The sequence below is a fragment of the Podospora anserina genome, chromosome 5 (assembly GCF_000226545.1).
Source record: "Podospora anserina S mat+ genomic DNA chromosome 5, supercontig 1".
Classification (NCBI taxonomy): domain Eukaryota; kingdom Fungi; phylum Ascomycota; class Sordariomycetes; order Sordariales; family Podosporaceae; genus Podospora; species Podospora anserina.
This window is the reverse complement of record NW_001914837.1, coordinates 419501-436573: the sequence shown is the minus strand read 5'-3', so window position 1 is coordinate 436573 and position 17073 is coordinate 419501. Positions and strand designations below refer to the sequence as shown.

At 51.6% G+C, this 17073-nt stretch overlaps 3 protein-coding genes across 3 annotated transcripts; all 3 read right to left on the bottom strand.

Annotated features, from left to right (window-relative positions):
* Window positions 1-913: 913 nt before the first annotated feature.
* PODANS_5_1790 (uncharacterized protein) lies at window positions 914-2340 on the bottom strand (the record flags this gene model as incomplete). Its single annotated transcript, XM_001904115.1, has 4 exons — window positions 914-1518; window positions 1583-1909; window positions 2032-2131; window positions 2236-2340. The coding sequence occupies 4 exons, from the start codon at window positions 2338-2340 to the stop codon at window positions 914-916; spliced, it is 1137 nt and encodes a 378-aa protein (XP_001904150.1).
* A 1118-nt stretch (window positions 2341-3458) lies between these two features.
* PODANS_5_1800 (uncharacterized protein) lies at window positions 3459-4680 on the bottom strand (the record flags this gene model as incomplete). The annotated part of the gene is made up of 2 exons (XM_001904114.1): window positions 3459-4207; window positions 4278-4680. 2 exons carry the CDS (start codon window positions 4678-4680, stop codon window positions 3459-3461), a joined length of 1152 nt encoding a protein of 383 aa, XP_001904149.1.
* A 1019-nt stretch (window positions 4681-5699) lies between these two features.
* PODANS_5_1810 (uncharacterized protein) lies at window positions 5700-15378 on the bottom strand (the record flags this gene model as incomplete). Its single annotated transcript, XM_001904113.1, has 3 exons — window positions 5700-7108; window positions 7178-15007; window positions 15072-15378. 3 exons carry the CDS (start codon window positions 15376-15378, stop codon window positions 5700-5702), a joined length of 9546 nt encoding a protein of 3181 aa, XP_001904148.1.
* Window positions 15379-17073: the final 1695 nt, after the last annotated feature.

Genomic DNA, 17073 nt, shown 5'->3' with positions numbered 1-17073 from the left:
GGAAGAGTTGGATGTTATGTAGCACCAAGCAGGCGAGAAAAAATGCGGATACCCACCATCTCGAAGATCTATCTTACTCTACGTATCAGACGGACAAAGTTTATGATGTTTGGTGAAAGGTGAAGCTTGTGAGAGGTTACGTGTGTCAAAGGGGAGGGACAGGACAAACTTTTTCCTTCCACAGGGTAAAGAGGAGGCAAACTGTGGCAAAGAAAAAAAAATAAAAGGATAAAAGGGTTTAACGGCGCGCGATGGGATCTTCTGTTTTCGAAACGGTAGACTAGGGAGAGCTCCATTTGTGACGTCAGGTGTGGGTGGAGGGATCGGCTGAGATCTTCAGGGTCGGGAAGGGAAAGGGAGCAGTGGGATGGGTAGATCTGGTGTTTCATCTGTCATCGACCTAGTACGCGGACCGTTGGGATCTTCCAAGTGTTGGTTTGTGTAGGACGGAGTGGTGGGACGCGGTTTGCGGGTGAGACGGGAAGGGGTGGTGGTACGGTGATGATTGATGGTTTGAGGGATTGGTGTGGTTTGGGACTTGGGAAGTGAAGCTCCGGTTAGGGGGGCGAGCAGAAGCTAGGTGTTTCAAAGAAGCGTTGATTGAGAGTTGTATACATGGCTGTTTCACGGTTATTGCCATGTGGACGGACTGTTTATCTTGAAAAGCTGAAAGCCCCATGTTTTTCATTACCGGTATATCAAGAAAGTTTAACTTCACTCAAGGCTTCGGTAGGGCGTATCTGTGCTCAGCACCTCATAATGGAAAGCTGTCTTTCTCAATGTCAACAAACCAATGTTCTTCAAAGCAGACTACGAGTATGTACCGAATGATTTTGAACTCATACCACCATTCCACCAATATACTTATCTCTCCTTCATCCCCTCCAACAATCCCTCACATTTCCCTCGACTCTTAAACCAGTCCAAAAGTCCAAGAAGTCTCCTGAACATACCGCTCCCCCGGCCCAAAGATCTGCTTCTCGAGACGTCCCCACTCCGGCTTGTTAATCCCATCAGGATAATCCTGCGCCTCAATCGCGACACAGCTGCTCTTGACAACCTTGTTGTTCTTCTCCCCCAGCCCCTGGGTGCTCTTCTTCACGTCCGCGCTCCCGTCCATCCACGAGCAAGAATAAATCACCACCCCGGGCTGATCAGTCCTCAGCTCCGCCTTGACACCACTAAACTCGCTCGCCAGCGTCAGGACGACCGCGTCCTCGGGGGCGTCCTCGATGAGCCAGTACCCGTTGTACCCCTCGCACGCGCCGTTGGCGCCGCAGTTGCCCTGGAACTTGGGGTCATCGCGGGAGTGGCCGAACTTGAGGTTGGCGGAGGAGGCGAAGTCGTTGATGGAGCCCGGGGCGGCGGTGAGGATCTTGCCGGTGGGGAGGGCGCCTTGGTCGGCTTCGAGGTAGCGGGAGGAGTAGGGGAGGTGGAGGGTGTGGTCCCAGATCAGGGAGGTGGCCGGGTTGCGGTAGGCGTCGAGGTTGAAGTAGGTGTGCTGAGTCAGGAGGATCGCTTTTCCATCTGAGTGTTAGAATGCGGCAACCGAGACGAAAAAGGGAAAAGGGGGAAAACAAACGAGTCTTTTGATCAAGCGAATCAGCCGTGATCTTTATTTTCCACGTGCTGTCGGTAACGCTGTATGTCACGCTCGACTTGACATCGCCGAAAAACCCCTGGGAAGAGTTGGACTTGTCCAAAATCGAAAAAGTGATCGAGTCCTCCGACAGGGCAGTCACGTCCCAGAAGCGGAACGACCAGTTGTTCGTCCCGCTGTGGAGGGTGTTGTCGCCGTCGTTTTTCTGCGTGGTGTACTCGACGCCGCCGATGGAGTATTTCCCGTTGCCGATGCGGTTGGCGTAGCGTCCCGGGATGGCGTTGTAGACGGGATGGCCTGGGTCGACGGCTGGAAGCGAGCGAGCTGTCAGTCAAGGTCCAGTGATCAAGTTGCTGCTGCATCTTCGCCTAAAGTTTTGTGGGGAGGGAAAGGGTTCAGGCTGTTTTCTGTTTGAATCATGGTGTACTGACGGTAGTAGTCAATGTCGTCGTATCCCAACACAACATCAATATCATCGCCGTTCTTGTCTCTAACAAAGAGGTTGGTGAGCGTGGCGCCGTAGGGGATGAACTATTTTCAAGTTTGTCAGTGTGAATGCTTCCGTCTTCCCCGCTTTTGAATTGAATTCGCCGCCAAGGGACACGATCACGCCATGTTCATGAAAAAGGACATACCTGAGCCTTGATCCCAGGAGCGGAAATGGTATATTTCCCATCAGCACCCGGGGCAAACCCTTCAGTCTGGCGAACAACCGCCGCTGCCTGAGCGACCGAGGCCATGATGAACGTTGTCGAGAACCTCATATTTTTTCTCTCAAGTCCAAAAACCGACACTACAATACCCAGACCAGACTGGCACCAACCAACCCCACCCGCCCTTGTCCGGATGCCTCGGTTATATATACCTACCACATCCTTCTGGGACTGCTTATGGTTTCATTCTCCCCGCACGCTGACTACGTCTCACTCGTCTACTTAGTCTGGATGAGAGGTCCTTGATTTCAATCTTTCGTCAAACAACCCATTGTGCCGGCGTCCCGGTAAATATTCCACACACACTTTCATAGATTGAAATGGCCCCAGGTGACCCATGGAAACCGGTGCTCCGGACTTTTTGGCTTGGGAGGAACACGACTTGCCAACATGGTTTAGAGTGTACATGAATGCGGGGGAGTATGGCACCTAGTATGATGATCTTTACCAGTACCTAGCGCAAGTGTGGGTGTTTATTACGACTTGCATATCAGGCTGAAGTACCCAGGTTTCTTGGAACGAGATAGCGGCCAAGTCTTATAGGCTACCAACGGGGACTATATGGGTCATTCGTTCATGCAGGAACCTTTTCGTTTGAAGGCGGGAATTGCGATTGCCCAATCACTGACGGCGGGAAAGGTGATGATGAATGAATCAATGGGGCGGTATCATCCGGCTCGGGGCTTACTCCCTTTTCTGGGGGGTTGATTCGGGGTTGTGGTGGTGGTGTAGAGTGGTTTTGGAGTAAGGGGTATGCGGTCAGCCACTCCTTCAGGCTTACGCCATCTTGGTTTCTTGGAAGTCGCAAATCCTATTGGGGTATCCGGTAGCCGAAGTCCGCGGGTGATGCTGACTATTGATGAGGAATACAATGGCGTACCATCGTTTGACTTTGCCGGCAACGGTTGGCAAAATGCTTCTCGAGGTCCGGCCCCGAGATCTTGCGGGAAACAAGCCCGTGGACGCCTTGGGGGGTCTGGATGCTTGCGATAAAGTTGGTCTGTCATGATATGAGAATGTCCAAATAACATCAAGTATGGGTGTGTTTCAACCAGACGGCATGCAACCCCCAACCCACAACCATGAACGCCCTCGCTACCTAGAAAGCATATCAGAATTAAGGTCCCCCAATAACGACAAACCCATCAGCCAGCCATCTCATGCGCCCGCCCCCCAAGGCCATTCGCAGGCCACACATTTGTTCCCCCCATCTCCATCGGAGAGTTTGCTGTTCCCAACTCCCCACCAAACTGATGCTGTGGATATTGCTGATAGGAATGATCATGAGTCGCAGGACCTAGAGCTGTCGCATAATTTGGCGGAGCTCCAACTTTGGCATAGACATCGCCGTTCCCATAGGGCCCTGTTGGTGGTTGCTGGTAGTCTTCCACTGGAAGTTTCCCGCCTCTCCTCTTGCGCCTCCAGAGCCAGAACGCGCCAGCTCCCACGGCAATGACTGCCACCGTCACGCCGACGGCCATACCCGCCGATGCCCCTGCGCTGAGACCTGAACTCGGAGCATCATTCGAACTCGGTTGGACACTTCCGCTTGTCGGTGTCGGTGAACTGTCATCAGTTTGGTTGGCGGCAGCATCAGTCTGGGTTGTCGATGACTGGGTCGTTGAACTCGCACTTGTGGAAGTCGACGTGGAGGTTGTCGTCTGTGTTTGCGTTTGAGTTTGACTTGGCGACGCCGACTCTTTCGACGGCGGATTTCCCAACCCAAACGTCTTGCTCCCTCCCTTACGCTCTTGGCCGATAACGTTGAACGTTTGACTATTGGCACCATACTTCTCATCTGGGCTTCTAAGATTGAACCAGCACGGCGTAGCCGAGGTGAGATTGAGAAGGACGGGCACAGTAGCGTTGAAGCCGGGTGCCTCTTGGATGAATTCTGTTAACCGGTGTCAGCAATGTCTATGAGAATATGCTGGCTGCTTGGGTCAGGTATGTGGTGAACGTACGCGTCTCTCCTATACCGGGCTTGCAGAACGTCCACAGAGTGACCCTGGTGAAGCTGCTAATGTACTGGACATTCACCGTGTCCATAAAGTGGTAGGTTTCCGAATCATCATCCTGCACTGGGTATAAGAAACTCGAGAACTGAGATGGACCATCGCTCTGCGCCGACACAAACAGCCCTGACGCTGCTGATAGCAGCAGGATAGTTGCTGCCGTGGCAGTCCTCATTTTCTGGCGGATCACAGCGCGTGCTGCTTCCGACCCCTGTAAAGATAGGAAGTACCGCAACGTAATAGGAAACCGTGTGTGCAAAACGGGAGCGAGGAAAAGAAAGAGAGGGAAACGAGGAGAGGCCGGGGGAAAAAGGAAACGCGATTCTCTCTCCCGCCCGTCACAAGCGCCCATCAACGGCAAGCGTGAGGCTCAGAAAATGGAAAAGAACGGAACCCACGATGGCCGCATCCGAGCCAACAGGCGCACTCGCCCCTTGAATCTACCACGCTGCCCCCACGAAGCAGCTTGCCGCGAGGAAGCGAGGGTCGGTCGAGATGGTCGAGAGGTGAACCTCGAGCGATTCCCGACCCCGCAACAGTCCAAGTTTCATTCCAAGATCTCCACCTGCGGGTGTCCTCTAGATGCGCTCAAGGTTGGTGTCGCGTTGCATTCTGGCCCTGTGCTGTGCCACATGGTGAATTAAGGGGATAAAATCTCTCCATAATCCCGGCTATAATGCTGTTCCTCCACCAGATAGACTCTGCTGAGAGATCTCAGTGGCTGCAGCCCACCCGACGATGCCTGTGGTGTAACCAACGGCAGGGGGCTTGCGGCGCAGGTAGCGGGCTTGATGTTACTTTGTAGCAAGTCTGGAAATTCGTTAGATCGTTGGCCATTGATCTCATCAAAAAGAACGGTGACAGACACCATACCTGAGTGTCCCCACTGAAAGCCTGAGACTTGAGATATAATGAGCTTGTTTGAAGGCGAGAAAGGTGACCCAGACAGTCAAAGGTTGTTAGTGGGAGAGTAGAGGAACCTGAAAATGCGGGGGGGCTTTGTGATGCGGCTGTGGCTGCTCAGTAGCGGCCATTATCTTAGTGCGTTCCAGCGCCAGGGATTGCACAGTGCGCTCCCACTGCGCGCCCCTATTCGCACAGGCAATCAAGTTACAGGGGACAACCGCTATAATTACAGCGACCACAATTTACAGACCCCAACATCTCATTATTTGCTAGTACTTGTTACAATTCACAACATAGAGGTATCAACAATGACCCTCGCAACCCATCTTTGTCTCCAAACAAATAGTCCAACAATAAACCATACCCAAAGAGCAGAAACCCCCAACCTCGATATCCATCTCCCCAAATCACCATCTCCAAACAATCTCCAACCCAACCAACCTCTCTTCAAACGACACCAAACCATCAATCCAATCCCATCCGTCCTACCCCCTTCTCCAAACCTCCAGTCCCCTCTTCATCGTCACCAATCCCCTCAAAATCCTTCTCCGTCAGAATCCCTCCCACCAAAACAGTCCCCATGTGCGTCCTATCAATGTTTGCACAATCCCTCCTCAACCTCTTGTAAAGCACGCTCAAGAACCCAACAGGACTCTCCTCAAAAGGACAATCCTCATAGCCCTTCCCACCAGCGCGACCAACAAACCCATCCGCTCCAACCACAACCCCGTCAGAACCATCACTCTTGTTCTCGGTAAACGACAGCCCGAGATACCGACACATCCGGACATATTCTTCATAACTGCGAAGATAGAGCTGCCCGGCAAAGAGATTGAGCTGCATGATCAGCTCTGGGGGCGGTGTCCACTTTTCGAGCTGCGTTGGTGTCATGAACGGGTATGTAAATGTCTTGAGATCTTCCATACTCCGGAAAGAGAGACTCGAACGTGGGAGGTAGCTGTGCAGAGTGCCCGCGACGTTGGAGTCCCGGAGAATCTGAGACTTGATAATCTCCGCTTCGTGGGGGCTGACCACGACCATCAGCATTCTTGAGCCCGTGTCCGTCTGTTTAGTATCTCCGGAGATCTTCGAAGTAAGGATCCATTGGACGGGCCGCTGATATGAATCAGAGCAGTAGCCAGCTTGGCTGGGCCGGACAGTATTGGCAAAATCTTTAGTGACCAGTAAACTAGACGGGAACTTGTTCGCGGGGAAGACCTTCGACGCACTGCTTCGAAGCATGGCGTGAAATGCGGGCAAGACTGCCCTACTTTCTGGATCCAGCCTGCCAGTTACGACAAACAGTCTGATATCTGGATGAAGCGAGTGCATGAGCGGCTTCATAGGTGCCGGACGCTCAATGTGTCGTTCTTGCTCGATCTCTGGAGCTAGCTCCCGCTCCTGTTCTTCTTCCAGTGTGACAACCAAGTCCAAGTTTTTGAAGCCAAACTTGATACATTTCGCCCGAATGGCGGCAACGTCGGCCCGTCTCGACACCAAACTCGAAGCATCTTCAAGCTGGCAAGACAAACTCTGAGCCTGAGCTCCTGGTCCTGGTCGGTACCGCATCTCCAAAGTCTGTGCCTCAGCCTCAAGATACTCTTCAACATCTTCAACCTGGAGCTTGTCATAACCTCCAACACGACTCAAGATTTCCTCCTGGCGTTGATGACGCAGGCCCTGGGTCGCCCAGAGCGGAACGCTTCGGCGGGCGTCATCCCACGTTTCGGATATGACAAACGCAAGAACATGCATGACGGTGATGGGTTCTGAGGCATCCATGCCTTCATAATCGCGAATTTTCCTTTGCATCTCGGGGGAGAGACAAAATGTCACTGATTGACCGCTACCAAGCTTCCGCATTCTCATACAGGCTGTTGAAAGCATGAGTTAGTATCATGACGAATGATTAGACTGTGGGAAAAATGAACGCGCTAACCCACCTTGTACAAGAGTGTCCTTTGTTATCCCTGGACCCAGAGTCACGGCAGCCCTGTAGTCATCTGGCAATCTGAGATCGGTACCGCGGGTATGTGCCTGGTCGAGGAAAACGAGACACCGCTCCGTCTGAGTCTTGAAAGGTGAAGTGTAGAATGACTCCACTGTCCCATCTCGAGTGACCACCGACAGCTCATCGTTGTCGTTGAAAAAGATGACAGCGTCTGCATCCGAGACAACAGAAAGCCAGTGCTTGGCAAATTGAAGATTGCTGAGCTCAACGATCTGCGCACCAACGTCAAGAATGACGCGCATCGCCTGGATTGACTTGATAACCGCTGACAGGAGCATGTTCACTGTCAAGGCGCAGAGGTCTTCCTGCTCAGTTCCCAGCTCCACAACCGTGTTCTCGCTCTGCAACAGACATGCTAGCACATGAGAGTTGGTATATATCTGCTCTGGAAGATCCAGCGCGGTTATGGATGGGGGGAGGACATATTTCGAGTCCGTTGTCCCGCTAAAGCCCGTGACTGCATGTGCCTTTGGCTTGGCGAGATCCCATCCAGAGCTCGAAAGCTTGAATGGAAACTCTCTCATATCCTTCGGAAAGACAACGGTGGACAGGTAGTAATCGATGACCGGTTTCGAGAAGCGCAAACCTGGGAAGAGCTTTTCTGTGTATAGTGTTTTGTCCTTCAGGTTGACAGCAGAGAAATGTCTCAGTGCACGGTCTAGGAGCGGAGAAGCTCGAGACCAGTCGGAGTACTCTTGCTCAGCCCGATCAGAGGTTGAAAGCACCTCAAGGGACAGAAAAAGCTCGGCCTCCGTCAAACCACGGTAGTAGTAGCTCAGGCACGTCAGAACGATGACAACATCTGTATGGCTGAACTCGGAACGTGGGGCCGGCGAATCCTTCGCCCTGTACGGTACTGCAAGCATCTTTGCTGGTTGCCGGTCCGGTGCAAGTCCATAGTTGACGCGAAAACGCTTTTGACCCAGGGCAAACTGAAGCACACCAGATGCCAGAAGTCCTCTCAGCAGGAAAAGTCCTCTTCTCATGGTGTCGTTCTGAACGAGACCGGACCGATCATTCTCCACCATCTCAATGTGCTGTTGATCAACATCAGGATCCATAATGTACTGTAGAACTGCATCACGCATCTGTCTGGTCTGATGCTGGATGGGCAGACCTCTCATGCCCAAACGGCACAGCTCGCGAGCAGTGGCTTCCATCAGCTGCGTACCAGCAGACTCATCGAGGGTCCGAATTGTTGGAAACCGACCACTGTTGGACTCCTCTTCAAAAAGGAGTCCATCAGTTGGCCCTGATTGTTTTGCATCCCCACGCTTGAGCTTCTTGGCGACATCCCTGACGACACCTAACAAGTCTTGGATCAACACCCATCTCTCGGGGCTCATATCGACTGGCTGCTGACTTCCCATGGTGTAGATGAGCTCAAACTTGACACTGAAGTTTTCATCACTCTCATCCACAATATCGCGAGAGATACTTTCAAGCTCACTATATGTGCTAAGGATCGTTTGAGCCACAGGATGCTTGTTCCAAACTCCCTCCAATCCCATGAGCTTGAATGACAAGATGTGCTCAGGCTGTACAAGTAACACACCGCATTCCTCCTTGCATTGCCGTATCAAGCGTGCAATGGTTCTGATGGCCTTGCCGTCAACGCGGACGGCCCTGGAGATGGGAAGAAAATAGACGCGACGGCCAACCAAGCGGCCAATGGCACTGACAAGTGTGTGTTCCATCTGCTTCGCCTGTGCCTTGGCAACAACCACACGTGCTAGGCAGGATCCATCTGAGATCGCAATAGAGACAATGGGAACAATGACTGAAGATTTGCCCTCCCCCATATTGAGCTGCATGACGCAGCTTTTCCCCGCCGGAGGCTGGCGCATGTTTGCAGCAATCTGATGCTGTACCGGCCGTATCAAAATGCCTTGTTCAACCTCCAGCAGCACATACTCTGGCCAGTCCAAGGGGTCGAAGTCTTTCTCGTTATGGTGCCCAAAATTTCGAAGTTCCCTGAGAAAGTCGACTCGCCGGTTGGCGGATTGGCAGGAGTTTACTAGGCGCTCGGCCCGCTGCAGGTATGCGAGCGAAAGGGCATAGTTGATCAAAGCCAATCGCCATTCGGGAGATAACTTGATCCATCTATTCCTTCTGAGATGCTGCAGAAGAAAAATGGGAGATATCCGTGGAAAGAGGTCGGCGCTGATAGAAAGCTCCTTGGAAACTCCACCGCACTTCAATGCCCTCACGATGTCATTTTCGATCCGCGCGCTGTCGCCTTGACACTTGATGAGATATTGGGAGAGTCGGGAGAAAAGAGCCTGTCCATGTGTCTTGAGTCTGACGTGTACGGTGCCGACACTTTTAGAACTCTGGTGAAGCTCGTGTACGTAGATGCGCTGGTGTTCCTCTTCCTGTCCAAGAGCTGATATATGCTCGATAAGGTTTGTGATTGGCCTCTTTCCCACGTCAACGGGTGGTATCTCTTCCAACAGATCCAAGAATCTCTCTGGCACGGGGCGATGGATTTCAGGTGGCGGATTGGAGAAAAGCGAAGTGTCCTTGATGAAACCATTTGGTGTACTGGATGGCCGTTGCGTGTTCTCATCATCGGCAAATGGCAATGATGCCACTAAAGAACCACGAGATGTTGCTAGACAGGTCATGCCTTCAATGGCTAGCGCCAAGCTGTCTAGATAGTCTGTGAACAGAATTGTCCTTCTGGTGAGATCCAGCGTCTTGTTCACCAATGGTATCACAACACTAAGAGGTACCCAGTGCTCACAAGGCTGTCGCGAAGAAGGCCTCGTGACTGTCCAAGACTTCGACCACTGACTTTCAAAGTCTGAAACCAGTGCTCTAACCATTGAACCAGACAGAGTTTCCCATTCTTGATAGTACCTTGCTTGGAAGTCACTTTCGCTCTCGTGTCGTTGTCTGTAGACGGGCATGTCGGGGCATAGCTTCATGGATAAACGCTTCTCTGTCACGATGCTCTTAACTCTTTGCCGCAATGACAGTCGGTCATGGGCCAGATCAAAGGACTGCTCGTCAGGAGGGGTGACCAGACCTCCAGACATGCGTCGCTGAGTAGCTATGGCCAACAAGGCTTGAACCACGTCGAGATTTGCCTTGGTTGCAAAAGAGAGGGAAGAGAGGAAGAAGATGATCCGGTTACAATTCTCTTCTGTGGCGAGTGCTCGGTGCAGCCCGCACCAGAGCTCCTTCAGAGCGACCTCGGGCTTCTCATAGTACTCGGCGTTGAATCCCAAGCCGACTCGAGGATCCCCAGAAAAGCTGTTGCTAGTTATGGACAAGATCGATTGCTTGAGGCTCGGTGTTGTGGGAAACAATAGTTGCGGAGCTCCAGAGCTAACCACCAATGCAATGTTCCGGGCTATGCTTGAACGTTCGACTTCCTGATCTTTGCTGTGCCGTCCTCCATAACGGACATCATGCCGAGCCGAATGGTCCTCGGCCCCAAACTGAGTGACTCGGAAGCTCGAATTTCTGATGATTGCTCGCTCGGTGAGAAGATGGGTCTTCACACTCCTGGCCAACTCACGGATTGCCTTGCCAGCACCACCCTCGCTTTGCTCGTATAGCACCTCGCAATCTTCAGCATGTGCAATAATTTCCTCGACGATTGCCCGAAATCCATCATACTGAGAGAGCACGGGAAGGTTAGGATTCCAACTGCACTGTTCCATGTTTTGTAGATGTTCTGGATAAAAGCTTCTTTTCGGCGACAGGCCAGAGATTTTCGCGAGGATTGCGATGCAATCGCTTTCTAGGCGTTGGAACGACCGGACCGCTGAGAGCTGCAGTACTCTGGTTGCCTCTTCAGTGCCAGTGCGACTGGTCAAAGGATCAGGGAGACAGTGGGATGTCAAAGCGTGCAGCAAGCATAGATATAGCTTGCTGACCAATGATCCGTTGTCGACGAGTTGACCAAGTCGGGTGTCAATTCTGAATGCTTCGTGCTTGACGTGTGGTATGTTTCCCTTTCGGATCTTGACGCGGACATGGTCATCATGCATTGTGACATTGGGCTGGCCACGAGGTATGAGAAGGAGTCGTGAAGGCTGTAAGTTGTCCACATGTTTCTCGTCTCGTAGAACCAGCTTGCTCTTGAGCCCAATTAGAGCACCGATTTCCTGACGTTCGTCGATAATCATTCCGGCGTAATGCTTCGAACGAAGACTTGAACTGCCTGGTGCAAGGGAAAAGGAAAGAGCGAATCGGGGCAAAGTGACATTCAGCTGGCCCTTGTCTGCACCTTGATGAAATATCATGTCAATGTTCTCCCTGCAGTCTAAAGGCTTCAGTCTAGTCGAAATTGCGAGAGCCGTCTCGCTATGAAGGTCTATGACAAGGTCTTGGTCTAGCCTTAAAACTGTTCGGACGCCTTCTTTTGCGAGGAGCCAGTGATCGGGCGAGTGCTCCCATGGTGTTGCTGCTGGACGAAACTCAATCTCGCCGGTGCTATTATTTCTCCAGTGTGAAAAGTCCATGACGAACGACTTGGAAAGGCCTCCCAAGAAGCAAGAACGTGGGATGAATTCCCAGAGCTCCTCGTCGTTTGATCCCCTCTTGACAGCTTGTATCACGACTATGCCGTCCAACATGGCAAAATGCACAATCCATCCGTTCTGGTCCTGGCGAGCGGAGAAGTGCATACCTTGAATCGTGGATGGCACAACCTCGAGAACCCGTGTTCCAAACAATTGGCTGTAATTCTGATCGCTCTCAAATTCCCGAGGGAGCCGTGAAAGCGGATGTCCATTGACAAGGAGCTCTCCTGTCAACATGTTCCAGCTTGCCTTGGTATTCTTCCCGTTCTTGTACATCGAAGACTCCACGATATGGCCCTGTGATCCTTGCCGAGTTGACCACGTTGACTGAGATGGATCGAAGGCGGCCCAAATATGCTGCACTGCGGACCCAAAACCGGAATTCCGATTTCCAATAATCTCTGCTCGCATCACCCTCATTGACTGATACATCACATTTCGCCATCTGTAAGCCATAAAACGATAGATAGGATTGGATAAGTTGGAAGGAAGGTGATCGCATGCCGTGACTGCAGCCTCGACAAAGTGTGAGAGCTGTTTTGGTGACGATAGCAGTGGGTTGAGCAGATCCGAATCCATGTCAAATGTCGACATGCAAATGAAAGCTGTCATGAGTGCTCTGTGGGCGAGCGCCTCGCGTTCATTTTCAGACGAACTCTTAGATCGTTTGCGCAAAAGCTGTCGGGTCCATGCCATGGAGGTTTGCCTGATGCGGGCCAAGAGCTGGAGGACCCCTGAAACGATAGAAGAAGAGCTGGTCAGGGACAGGATACGAGTGGCCAAACAGGCCAACAGCCCGACAGCAATGTCATTCTGCCAGTTCTCGTGGAATCGGGCAAATGCGTCTTCCAACGCCCCAAGAAACTTGCCAGCAAAGAGCTCATCTGCCGCATCATTGTGAGCCTTACGATAGACTGAGTTGAGTTTGTCCTGGGCGCCAGCCTCGGTGCATGATTGCATCACTAAAAGAAAGGTGGACCGTCGATTCAGATCTAGTGAGGGCATAGTCAACTGGCTCAGGGTGTTGCCCCATTGGAGGCTATCCCCGGAACGATGATGTCCGAAAGCCCTGAACGCTTCGAGCGTCATATCCTGGGGACAACACTCTTGGGAGGATATGACGTAGTTTGAGTCGTGAGAGCTTTGTCGAATAAATTTACTCAGGTGAGCGTTTTGTTCGTGCGCTGCATGCGAACACGCGCTGTCGACGGACGGCCTCTCGAAGATCTCATCGTGCCTCAAGTTCTTCCCAGTGTGGTAATAGTCATATCGGCATCCATGCTCAACACAGATATTCGCTTCAGTGAACATGCTGATGTGTTGCGTACTGCCGTAGTGAGACCTCTCGACAGATTTGACCACCGATGCCAGCTTGATGCTACTGGTGCTTCCGGTAAAGCGTTGCAAGCCAAAATGCTCTTCGGGGTAGTAAAGCTCCAGGGGCGCCCTCTCCTTACAAAGCTTGCTGTTCATCAGAATAGACAGGAAGATATGCACGGTGGTGTTCCGCCAAACAAGCACGACGCTGGGGACAGCAATCTCGAAAACAACTGCTATGGCCTCGCAGCGATTCGTAGGTAGTGGCCACTCGAACCTTCGAATTGTTATCGTCCGTAGCCTTGCATCCAGGTCACATGCTTTACAGTCCAAGGAACATTGGAGCCTGCGAGATTGCGGATTCCATGTCCTGTTATGGTCCGTTTGTGATCGTTCCGAGGACAACTTGACATACTCCTGGCGCTTTCCATCAAACTCCTCGAGCTTCTGATGTTTATTCCTCTCCGCGTACGAAACAATCTGGGAATGCAGATCGGAATGCCCACCAGGAAGAGACGCATCAGAGTACCGAACGGCAAAGGAGTTGGCCCCACCAAAACCGCAAAACATAGATGGGTAGGTGCCTGTTCGACGGTTGGCGAGATAGTTCTCAATTGTCTGCAGCCGCTCCATTCGCCTCTTCGTCGGCAGAATCAAAGGGTAGAATATGTCGGAAGTAAAGCCAGGGTCATACTCCAACAAAAGGGGAATGGCGTCGCCAGCGATCCGGTCCAATGCAACCCACAGCTCCATGGTGACCAAATGCATCATGGACAATGCCTCCGGGTCATTGACATACAAGTCTTTGGCAAAGCAAAGATACGTCTGGATCTTGCATTCCAGTTCACTGATACCATGCGCAGCCCTGTCGTGCTGCTTGTTGTTCTTGTCAAGTTGAGAGACCACCCATGACGACAGATGTTGATCGACCCAGGCCTCAAAGTTCAAGAGAACAAATGGCCGCATTTCCAGGTTTGAGTCTAGGGAGGGAGGCCTCGTCGACGAGAACTCAGGCATTGTTGAATCATCGCCAGGTCCAGAATCAACCGTGTTGGCTGATGGACGAGATTCAATCCAGGTCAGGTGTTTCTTGAGCCGGGTGAGCTGAAGGTTGGTATCGTCGGCAAAGCGAAGGCCCGCAAGTGGCCTGTCAGTCTTTGACAGACGTTTTTCTTGTTGGGCAGCAAGCCATCTACCCTTGAGCTCATCATGATCGCGAGCCACAACCTTTTGGACGAGCGTCGTCCAAGGCAGTTCCACCAAGTGATCGAGCTTGACAACTCTACGGTTAATTTTCGCGGCCATGGTGGATCGAAGGTCACTATTGAAACCATAGTCGGTGGCCAGCTCGAGCAGGGAGGCATGATAAAAAGTGGTGACAGATTTGTACAGGAAGTCTCGGTCAATCGTCCCTGAGCTTTGGCGAAGCAAGATTCCAACGGCGGCACGAAGAAGAACCCAAAGCGGGGACCGGTGGAATGGTTTATCAGTGTTGTCCCAATTGACCTGCTCCCTCATTCGCTTGGTAATAGTTGTGGGATTGATAACTTGGCCCAGACCTTGAAGGATCGCCACAAGCATGCCCGTGACCAATACAGGGGAGACGGTGTCACGATATTCGTCATGATCAGCGTTCGCCTTGCGAGTCGTGGGACGGACCGCCGCGATGGGGGTTTTGCTCAACTCGCAAAGGTGATCGGTAAATACTTCCACGAACTTGGGATCCATCAACAGGGCCCGAGGGAACTCTGCTGCCGCATTGGGGAATTGGCGGATCAGACGTCCTCTGTTTGACATGACCGATGCATTGTCCGACAAGAGCTCGAAGCCCTGGGCCAAGATGGTATTGGCCTTTCCCGTAAGAAGCAGGCCAGCATTTTGCTCCCGAACATAAAACACGGCAGATTCTACTGTTGTTAGCGTATTCCAAGAGTGATAGATAGTGTCGGGGAGCGAGACACTGGGAAGACTTACCACCATCACTCAATTCGTGCAAAACCTCAGTCGTAACTTGCTGCTTTGACTCGTTGATGTGAAGTCGCAAGAGTCGCTCGATCATTCGCACCAAGGGCTGCAGTCGTGTCGCCTCTTCCGGCTGCAGAGCTGCAAACTCGCGTAGCGATTTGAGAAACGAACGGATGAGAAAGGCCTCTCCAGTCCCAGTGGTGTCGTCGGACTGGGGCACCTTTGGCGGTAAGAACACATGATGGATCGCGAATTCGACATCCGGCAGTGTCCATCCATGGCCATCGTTGTCCAGAGTCGGACCTGCCATGCTCATGATGGCACGCAGCTTGCGGGGAACAGGAATGCGGCACAAAAATGAAGATCAATAGGAAAGCGCGTTTGTGAGTTGAGGAAAACGTTGAAGACGGAGGAGGGAAGGTGTAAGGTTTAATGGGAAAAGTGGGAGAAAGGGCGATGGGAGAGAGGAAGCGAAAATGAAACAGCGGTGGGGTTTGAGTCTTGCCCGTTGACGAAATGTGCGGTGTATTTTGGAAGAGACCTGGTTCCAGTTTCTTCGTTTTCGAAGTGGGCTCCCTTCGCTCAGGGCAAACAAACACTCCAGTGCCTTCTCTCTGGAGGACTGTCGGGCATGTTCCAGCTTACTCCCGTTTGGTCGGCACCAGGCAAATTCGACATCCCGACGGGAGGGAACTCCAATCAAATCAGCTCCAAATTCAAGCCCAGCGATATTTTTACATGGACTGGCAAACATTGGGCTGAGGACTGCAAACCAATCATGAGAAGAATTTGGCGTGGGTCAACCACTGATCAATACTTTGGATATAGTAAACTGGCGACACGTGTATGAAGGAAAGCAAATATGTTTCATCAGAACCTGGCTCGTCGCCAGTTGACCGCTTCCTTCAACGTCATTGTTTCGAAGAACATCACAGGTCTCAGGGAGTGAGGAGTGGTTGCTAAGACATGTGGGTTTGATCTGACCACAAGACACTGTAACCTAGCGGCAAAGTTTTCATCTTTGTTAATAGAATGGAATATATTCCAAGAAGTAGACGTCAAGTCAAGGTGTATGTTCGAGATGGGGCGAAACCTTTGACGTGGGGAGCAGTCTCTTTCACATTGACAAGAGCCTGAAGCTGATGTCTATGTTTGTATTGCATGACTCATGTGGGTGCCCAGAGTGGTATATGCAATATCTCGTATTGTTTCCTGGGTCTTTTCAATCACAACAACAATGGTCAAACGAGCAAACAGATTCGACTCTTTTCATTGAACAAGAAGGACTTGAATCACTGCAGCAGGCCGAATAAACGTGGAGCCACGACTCACGGGCAATGCAAGCCTCACCGAGTAACCACTAACCAGGGAAGTGGCAAGATAAAACCTTTGATCCCGGAAATATTTCTCATTGTTGAAGAGAAAATGACAGAATCTCATTTTCGATAGTCCCAATATTGGAGCTAGGTAGCACGAGGATTCTAGTAAACCGGTGTCAAACTTCTTTATCACTCACCTGTATCCCGAAAACATTAATCTAATCCAATCATTGGGAAAATGATCTGGATGATATCTTATCTGCCACCACAGAAAGCTTCAAACAGAGATGTCCAGTCGGCGAGGTCTTCCGAATCATTGGAGGGCATATTAGAGGCAGCTGGCAGGTGAAAACCGATAAGAGCTCTATCAAGATAAGATCTCTTTTTCTTATCAGTGACCAATCAGATGCCCCCAGTCGTCTGAATCGGGAATCCTCACTTCGCCCAAACCCCTCACGACTCAAGAAATGCACGACATGATTAGCGCATTGTGAGATGAAATCTCACCGAGACAGAGCGTGCAGGTTGACCAAATGTGAGATCGATTTTTCGTGCCAGAACTTTGATCGGCAAGCATCACCACCTGCAAGGGAGGCTGCATCCTGAGCGATCAAGGTTGGCATGGTCTGTGCAACAACACAGAATGAGACCCTAACCCTCCCTCAACACCAGCACCGATCACAAGAGAGGAA